Genomic DNA, 9,301 nt, shown 5'->3' on the forward strand with positions numbered 1-9,301 from the left:
CCAGAGCCCCGCTTTCCTCTCAGACTGGTTAGACTGCTGCTTAGAGCAAGCTTCGGAGAGCGCGGGCTGGGCCACCCTTAGCTAAAAGGGCTGCCAAGTAGATCGCAGGACTTTGTATGGGCTTCACTCTACATGCAGCACTGTGTGCCACTGACTTCTAAATGTTTATGCTTCACGGGGAGAGAGCATCGCAGGGGCGGCGGCACTCCCGGTGGCACCGGTTATTTACCGCCAGCAGGGGCCTCTTCTTCACTCAGCACCCGGGCCACCGCACTTCTGAGGCGGTTGTTTATCTTTGGCGTACAGCTCCTTCTGAGTGAGGGCTGGCACTATCCCGGAGGGTTCCGAGGGGCTTAAACGCGTTCCAATAGTATAATTCTGGAAGTCTCTCTTATTTGCTAAGGACTCTTCTTACTAAACAGTTCAGTCTCCTAAACGACTGAACCAGTGTAGCGACTTTGGGAATAACCCGGGAACGAGGTGTCCAGGCTCGATCTCAGATGGAGACAGTGGGAGGGGGTGCGTGGGGGGGGGGGGGTGGATTCACCGCAGGCCTGGTCTGGGCAGCTGCGGCCGCACAGAGTCGGCCCAACCGCGGGGCCGGGGAGCGGCGTCCCCCAGCCGCAGACCGAGGCCAGCGGCAGCCGCGGCAAGCGCCACACTGCGCCTGCGCGCAAGGCCTCTGGGCGAGCGGAGCCAGTGACCCGTTAACCGGGCCCCGTAGGACCCAGGCTGCTTCGGGAGTCTGCGCAGGCGCGTCCCTCCTGCGGACGCCGGTCCGTGCGCAGGCGCCCGTCCTAGTCGCTCTTAAAGTCCCGTAAACAGAAGGGCCTGCTGGTGACAACTTCTGCTTCCGGGTCACTCCTTGACAGCCGTTCTCACGACCCAGCTCAACCCCGCGGTTCGGTGAGTGCGGCCCTCGCTGCGGGACTGCCTGCGTCCAGGGTCCCTAGCCCGGGGCGCCGTGCCCAGTAACGCTTCCTCCACTCCCCGCGCGGGCTCCGGAGCCCCCAAGCCTGAGACCTCGTCCCGGCCTTTGGGAGATCGAGGCGGGGGTGGGTCCGGCCCTGGGGCTCCCGCGGCGCAGATTGCGCGACCCTCTCGAAGTGCGGGCTCCGGGAGACCTGCCGGGATTGCTGCAATTTGCTGGGAGCACCCGCGGAAATTGACAGCTCACGTCCTTGCATTTCGTGCCCTTACCCTCGGGCCCCTAGTCGCGGCGAGACGAAGCTGCCGCGAGCCTTCTCCCGGCGGCGCGGCGCGGCTGGGGGCGCCCCTGGCTGGGCCGAGGGCCTCCCCCGGGGCGGAAGCCGGGGCCTCCCTAGGACCGGAGCTGTTGAATGTCGCCTCCCTCCCACTCTGCTTCTAGCTTCGCAATAAAAACCCCTTGGTGTTTTCTCTGGATCCGAAGCGAAAGTAACCGGGGTAGACAGGGCTTTCAGGTCCCCCGGAGAAAAGGAGTCACTTGGGGGTCAAACCCTGCACGGCTGCAGACGGGAGCTAGGTCGAGTTTAGGTTTTCTTGACGCTTCCTGACAGTGAGTGCTGTCAGTGTGCCCTGGAGCTTCACCCTTCACCAGGAACTTGGAGGCGGCAGCAGAGGACCACTGGCCACATCCTGAGTTAGGAGTTCCGGGAGCGCCCCCCAAATGATTGCAGGGTTTATTTAGCATCTTCAGGTTGTCATGGCCCAGAACCGATTAACAGAACCACCGCAGACTAAGCCTTCCACTTTAGATGCTCAGTCTTCTGCCCCCATCCTTGGACTCTCTGATTCAAATGCACTTTTGCCTTTTCCTTGCAACAAAGAAGTATAAGATACAGACACTTGTCTCTGAGGAGGCAGCAGCTGTTGGACAGATTATGCCAATTCTAAACTATCTAGAAAATTGCAGAGAGACATGTAAACAAGTATGTAAGCTTATTCATAATAACACGGGAGAATTCCCAATTCGAATCATTGATACCTATGAATTGAATAATTTTTACTTGCATTGCTTATTTTAAACAGATAAATGGCCAGTGATTAGCAAAATAGAAACTACTAGGTTTATAGTATGTTATATAATGTATGAGGGGATACTCTATCACAAAAAGCAAAAATTACATAGTATGAAATGCCCAAAATAATTTTAGGATTTTTCCCTTAGTAATCATCATATGCATAATGTGTTTAATTACAAGTCTTGAATTTTTTAAGATCCAAAGTAATAAACTTTACATTGGTTCAACAAATATTTATTGAGAACCTGCCATGTACCAGGCACTATTGAAAATAACACTATATTGCCCAGTGGGGCGTGGCCCAGCATTTGAGCGTCGACCTAGGATCCTATCCATCCGGGTTCGATTTCCCTGTCAGGGCACATGCCCGGTTGCAGGCTCCATCCCCAGCAGGAGGCATGCAGGAGGCAGCAGATCAATGACTCTCTCATCATTGATGTTTCTATCTCTCTCTCTCCCTCTCCTTCCCTCTCTGAAATCAATATTTAAAAAAAAAGAAAAGAACATTATATTTACCCCCAAGGAAGTTTTGGTTTAATAACACAGATTTTAAACAGTTACATATAGAGGGCTGATACTGCATACTATATTTTCTCTACAATTTTTGATAAATGCTTTTTCATTGAAGTGCTGCTCCACTTTGGTGTAATTTTAAATGTTTCCCAACTAGTAAATGGCTGTTATACAGCCAAAACTTTTATCATAGTTGAATTTAAGTATATTGCATTATTTTCTTTTTCCATCCTAGGCCACTCTGTCATGTGGTTTCAACACATATATTTGCCCAAATCTATTTCTCAGTTGTCATAAATGGCCAGTTATTAAAATTTTTAATTTTTAATCTGCTTGTTTTTCTACAATTGCATGTGTCATTGGTGTAAACTTTGCATTTTTTTTTCTAATTTTATATAGATGACTCCAGAGTTGTACTTTTGTTTTTCTTTCTTATTTTAGAATATTACCTCAAATATAATCCATTTTTTCTTTGCTGAAAATATTTTAAACTATTTCACAGATGCTTTGTCATTAACAGAATATATTTGTTCCTTAGCCTTTTCCCTCTCTTCTCACAGGTAACAATCACTTTCATACCCTTTAGTCAATCAATCAACCAATATTTATTAAATACCTACTTTTGTGAGACTCTGTGGATGGCCTTACATGGGCAAAAAAGTGGAAGATAGGGACCTTGCCTTTCAATTGATTACAATTTAGATGGAGAAACCATATGAATATAACTATACTGCAAGGCTAAATATATCAAATAACCTAAAGGTGGTGCTGATAATAAAGACCACAAAATCCAGAGGAGGAAAAGAATGTTTTGTGGCATCTTCAGCCTTTAAAAAATGTCTTCTTTGTGTACACTTGTTTTAAACCACACCGAACTCCATGGGGGTTTTGGGGTTTCTTGGGGAAATCTTGTGCCAGGCTAGGTCAGAAAGTAAACTGAGGTTCTAAGGGTCAGGTCATCCATGTCCAGGTTAACCCAGCTCCCTAAGCAACTATTATTACTCTTTTTCCTTATGATTAAGAGAAAATATTAAATATTGATCTCTTTGAAATCTGCTTTTAGTATTGGGAAGGCCTCAAAGGACTCCTATCCCCTAAGGACAGGTATGCTCAGTGACGTTGCGTATGCCTAAAACTTCTTTGTTTCAGGCAGTTTGGAGCATGTGAACATACCCTGAGCCTTGATGAGTTCCAGTATGTGGTATATTATGCAGAGCATTCAGAGCAAATACTCTCTCTCAGAGCGCTTAATCCGAACAATTGCTGCCATTCGTTCCTTCCCACATGATAATGTAGAGGACCTCATCAGAGGGGTGAGTGTGCTGTTACCCACACGAGAGTCCTTGGGGAGGGGAACTGGGAAAGTTCCTGGGGAATCCTAATAGATTACAGACTTGCAGCTTTAACTCAGCTCAAGATCACAAAGGGATTTTACATATTTTTAAATGTATTAACTTGACCAGTGAAATATATTTTCCCTATTTTTTGCTTCTCTTCCCCTCTCCTTTTCACTTTGAGCATCTGATATTTTCCTTCAGGAAATATGTTCTAGATTACCCTGGTCTCATGTTCTTTGTGAAATCTCTGTCTGGATATGGTACCTACGGGATCCATCAAGCTCAAAGTCTTCTACGTATGTTGTACTGAGGGAGGAAGGAGACCAGCAGAGCAGAAGTGGTTTTCAAATCCTTGTGGTTTATGATTACATGGAGAGATATCACCTGCCTTCTATCCTAACAACAGCTACCACTTCTAGTTCTGTAAAGAATAGTATCAACCCCTCAAATGCATGATAATTTTTGACTTACGAAAACACCTTAGTATCTGATATTTAACCACTACTGTTCAGTATTTCTGTTACGTGACTAGTGTATCCTCGGTCTTTGCTACCTTTTTCTGTATATTATTCCTGTTGAAGAGAAGTTACAGGGTAATTTTTTGATTACTAGAAAATGCATCCAGATGGTTACTTCTGTACATTCTTTTTAACAACTTTAGAATCCTTATTTACAGCCTAGAGCTCCGTAGCTGCTTCAGAGTTGTATGGTACAGTGGTGAGAAGAAAAAGTCACGCAGCATTAGCTTGTTCTTAGCAAAAGTGGTATCAGAAGGCTCCAAAGGAGAAATTTTGTCACATTCTAATTCTAGCTCTGCTGCTGAGTCATTCAGTGACTTTGGTCTGACTGTGGTATCTCCATCTCCTTGATCAGATTTGGAAAAAAAGTACCAGCAAGGGCTAGATGGCAGAGAATGCTGATACTAAGAGGCTACTTTGAAAATGTTTGTAAACAAAAAGATAATATTAAGATGACCTTACTATTAGTGATGGTCATCTCTTGAATGGCGAAAAGAACATGCCTGTTTTGCTGGCTTCAATCTGACAGACTCACTTTCCTGACTTTTTCAGAGCATAGTGGTCATAGAAGGCTTTTCAGTTTTCCTGCCTGATAAGGTTCCCACCACTTTTACATATCCGGTTATGTCCTCAGTGATGTCTAACTGACATTCTGGCAGGCTATCTTGTGGAGAAAATAACTTGATTTAAAGAATTAACAGTCCCTTTTATTCATCGTCAGTGTTTTCACTTGGTTTGAATATTAGCATCATAATGTCATTTAATTATTAGGAATAGAAACTGAGACCACTAGTCTGTTTACAGTAGAGTTAGAACCTTCTTCCTCCTGGACTCAGTTCTGAGTTCCATACTGCTCAGTAAGCCAGAGTTGAGCACGCTGACTGAAGTTTCCTTCTGCCGTAGGGAGCAGATGTGAACTGCACCCATGGCACACTGAAGCCCTTGCACTGCGCCTGCATGGTGTCCGATGCCGATTGTGTGGAGTTACTCCTGGAAAAGGGAGCTGAGGTAATGTTCTTAACATGGTCACATATTAATGATTCACTAAAACTCGAGCTCCACATTTTCTTAAAATTTCTTTCTTCTCCCATCTCTTCCCACCTTCCAGCTCGTGGTGACATTGGTGTAGCCAATATTAAAGGAAAATGTAATGGCAAATATATAAAATCATCCTAAGATTTCATTCCTTTGCCTTTCTTTTTTAAGTTGTCCAGGCAGAAGGAATTTTATCTCCCCTTTCTCTCCCTGCCTTCCTCTTGGAGCTGTTTATACTTCCACTTAATCCTTTTATTGCCTATTGACTGTCCAAGAGGTCCCTCAGCTCTGATTAAATCTAAACCATGTGGGACCTGCTACCAGATGTGCACCTTTAATACCACCATCACTGGGAGATACATGTCATTAGGAAATCCCTCCCTCAATATTGGGTGACTTATGCTATTTCTGCCCAGTAATTATTTTGTTTTAGTATATCTTGCTTCTGTCTTCTGATATGAGTATCTTAACATAAAAACCATAGATTCATTTATGTTGGCATTGGCAAGAAGCAGCATAGTATGAGTGATTAAAAGAATAGACTCTGGAGCCAAACATCATGGATTTGAACTCCAACTGTCACTTCCAGCTGCATGACCTTGAACAAGTCACTTAACCTTCCTTTGCCTTAGTTTCCCTGTTTGTAAAATGGGGATGATAATTGTATCTTCTTTATAAGGTTGTAAAGTGTTTAGAGCACTGGCATGTAGTAATTGCTAACTGCTTGTTAAATAAATATATTAGCCGTTTTGACTCTAGGTGAGTAACCTTAACGTGCATATGCTGAGGTGCTAATTTGAATCAGACATGCCATGAAGCTGGTGTGCAGGCCCCAAATACACTGGTCAGTGAGCCCAAGGGGCAGCCCCAGCATTTGATCTCCACACAGCCATGTTGTCCTCTACTGTCATTATCTACTCCATAGCTTTTGTGAGTGACCCTGAAATGAAAGCCAGTGATTACTGTCAATGATGTAAGTGAAAATATCTTAGGAAAAGACAGTTTTTAGCTAAACAGGTTGAAGTGAGTTAAAATGTTTGTTTTTCTTTATTGTATTTTATGAGGGAAGATAATATACTATATATAAATTTGGGTTTTGAAGTCTTTGTAGCCTTCAAATATTGCAGGTGATGCTGATTTTTAGCAAGCCAGCTGCTTTTCCAGCATTGGGAAATTTGGGCTCTTTCCTCCACACGCTTTCATCCAGGTTCTCTTGTGACTCCACAGCACATTTCTGCAAGGGGCTCACTTGGACTAACAATTTGAGCTTCCCTGTGTGGCTAAAGAGCACAGCAGAACTATGTGGGCAGAGCTTTGTTTGGCCTCATTATTTTTCAGTCCGGTTGCCCTCAGCCACAGGATGAGTCAGGATAAGTCAGATGATCCAGAACCTTTACTCTGGCTGGTATATTCAGGCTGCTTTCCAGTCAGGGCCTTTCAGAGTAGTTACAGGGACTCAGACTTCATCTTCTCTTTCTTTAGCCCTTACTCTCTGGTAGAGGTTCTAGTGAATAACAGTAACAGCAGCAGCAAACTCCTAAATAATGCAGGCCAGCCAATCAAAGCACGTAACAGTGCTGGTTGTTTGGGGGCAGTTCTTTTTCTATTTGTTCCTAAGCTTCTGTCATATCTCCACCTTGACCGCCAAGGTACCCTGGGAATTGCTCGTTGACCCTCTTGTTCGGAACATTACAAGCAAAGGCAGTGATAAACATGCAAGCTTCTCTGCCCGCCTGTCGTCCTCAGGAGTCTATCTACTGTAATATAGTTCCTCCCTCTCTTCAGGTGAATGCCCTCGATGGTTACAACCGAACAGCCCTCCACTATGCAGCTGAGAAGGATGAAGCTTGCGTGGAGGTCCTATTGGAGTATGGTGCAAACCCCAATGCCCTGGATGGCAACCGAGACACCCCACTGCACTGGGCAGCCTTTAAGAACAATGCTGAATGTGTGCGGGCCCTCCTAGAGAGCGGGGCCTCTGTCAATGCCCTGGATTACAACAATGACACCCCACTCAGCTGGGCTGCCATGAAAGGAAATCTTGAGAGCGTCAGCATCCTTCTTGACTATGGTGCGGAGGTCAGAGTCATCAACCTAAAAGGCCAGACACCCATCTCCCGCCTGGTGGCTCTGCTAGTCAGGGGACTTGGAACTGAGAAAGAGGACTCTTGCTTTGAGCTCCTCCACAGGGCTGTTGGACACTTTGAATTGAGGAAAAATGGCACCATGCCACGAGAAGTGGCCAGAGACCAGCAGCTATGTGAAAAACTGACTGTTCTGTGCTCAGCCCCAGGAACTCTGAAAACACTCTCTCGCTATGCTGTGCGCCGTAGCCTGGGACTCCAGTATCTGCCAGATGCAGTGAAGGGCCTTCCCCTGCCAGCTTCTCTGAAGGAATACCTGTTACTTATAGAATAGCCTGGAGAAGACGTTTGCACCATCAAGCAGGCAACTCTGGGTGAGGTTTTCCTCGCACTGCTACTGTCCCTTTGTCTTGGGAAACAGGAAAAGCAGCTGTCCCTGTTGTGTGGTTTATATTTTGAGGCAACATGTCACAACAGTAACCTCCACATCACTTCCTCTCCCCAAGCCAAGCAACCAAACAACAACAAAAATAATCTCTCACTTTTGTTTTCTGTTTACTTTGCTTTTTATATTGCACCCTGTGAAGAAGAGGTCTCCCCCTCCTTCCCTTTAGGGAAAAAGTCAACAGTGCAACCTAAGCTCCTCTAGGAAGATGAAAAGTGCAAGGTACTTAGAGAATGTGTTCAGTTTTCCTTTGGGGACATATTAATGCTGCAAATAATCCTCTTGAAGCATTTTAACATATCTGTGAAGGAGTTTAAGGAAATTCCAGCTAACATGTGGCCCAAAGATGAACGTACTACACCTCAGATAGTATGCAGATTGAGAACTGGGCTGGATGGTATCCCTAGAGTGCCACCTCATGGGGCATTCAGAAGGGACTGGCCCCTTCTCACCATCAAAAGAAATAGCAGTCTTTGCCTCTTTTCCATGGTTGTGCCCAAGGATTACAATAATTCAGCAATATTATTTCAGAAAGATTGTCTTGCTGCTTTCCACGTAGTAGGATAGCAGGTTCTAAGCAGTCCTAAGAACTTTCTTCTAATACAGTTCTTTCTTTTCCTGAAAGCCAGTTTGCTCTAATGGCTTAGCAGGCATTTCCTGCACCATAGAGGAAGGTGTTTGCTTTAGTAGGGGAGGAGCTGGGCTGCTTTCTCCCAGGGTTCTTTCTCATTCTCTTTATGAAGCTCACTCTGCTAAGGGCTTGGAGTTATTTTTCTTTCAGTTTTGGAAAATTTGCTCTTTACTGATCTATACAAGATATTGGTGAAGGGGATAGAGTTGGGGGCTGGAGGAAGAGCATTATAAGAGTTTCTTTTGAGATGGCCCACCTACCCAAAAAAGATCTGTTTTGATCTGTGAACAATACTCAGTCAAAAACACTCCTTTTCATGTCCCTAAACTAGATCAAGTTATCATTGATCTTAGATGACCTGTATGCAAATTTGAAAAACTTTTTTTTAAAAAAAACAATTGGGAACTACAAATAAAAATGAACAATCTGCTAATACAGCTAATTTGAAAAAGTATATCTGCTTTTGCCCTTTTGCTGTTGGTGGTTTTTTTTTTTTTGCTTACTTAAAAAATAAACAGTTATAAAAGCAACTTTGGCAGTTTCTACTGTTTCTACTTTTCTCCACATTATCTAATCATCCTGAGCTCGTGTCCTCATCTCTGAAATGGGGCTATCACCACCCACCTCATAGGCTGTTTTGAGGATTCTGTGATAACAGTGCTTGATATTTATTGTTAATTCCTGTACAAACGGCATTTGGCTGCTTTAATTCTGGACTCTGACATGGCTTCTCAG

General features: G+C 44.7%; 1 protein-coding gene across 4 annotated transcripts; it reads left to right on the forward strand.

The window, feature by feature from the left end:
- The first annotated feature begins 800 nt into the window (after positions 1-800).
- On the forward strand, positions 801-9,031 carry ASB8 (ankyrin repeat and SOCS box containing 8). Of its 4 annotated transcripts, none has more exons than XM_016201202.2 (4): positions 801-906; positions 3,670-3,829; positions 5,275-5,379; positions 7,192-9,031. In XM_016201202.2, exons 2-4 carry the CDS (start codon positions 3,701-3,703, stop codon positions 7,822-7,824), a joined length of 867 nt encoding a protein of 288 aa, XP_016056688.1. In that variant the 5' UTR covers positions 801-906; positions 3,670-3,700; the 3' UTR covers positions 7,825-9,031. The 4 variants fall into 4 exon arrangements, with proteins under 4 accessions (XP_016056688.1, XP_016056687.1, XP_016056690.1 ...); XM_016201201.2 differs by having other exon boundaries at positions 806-906; positions 3,666-3,829; XM_016201203.2 differs by lacking the exon at positions 801-906 and adding an exon at positions 1,357-1,910 and having other exon boundaries at positions 3,666-3,829.
- Positions 9,032-9,301: the final 270 nt, after the last annotated feature.

Source organism: Miniopterus natalensis, chromosome 2 (genome assembly GCF_054644295.1).
Source record: "Miniopterus natalensis isolate mMinNat1 chromosome 2, mMinNat1.hap1, whole genome shotgun sequence".
NCBI classification, from domain to species: Eukaryota; Metazoa; Chordata; class Mammalia; order Chiroptera; family Miniopteridae; genus Miniopterus; species Miniopterus natalensis.

Bases quoted from the DNA above. Each gene is read 5' to 3' on its own strand.
- ASB8 (XM_016201202.2), top strand. From the start codon at position 3,701: ATGAGTTCCAGTATGTGGTATATTATGCAGAGCATTCAGAGCAAATAC. The intron at 3,830-5,274 runs GTGAGTGTGCTG...CTTCTGCCGTAG, and splicing joins TAGAGGACCTCATCAGAGGG to GGAGCAGATGTGAACTGCAC. The intron at 5,380-7,191 runs GTAATGTTCTTA...CCCTCTCTTCAG, and splicing joins TCCTGGAAAAGGGAGCTGAG to GTGAATGCCCTCGATGGTTA.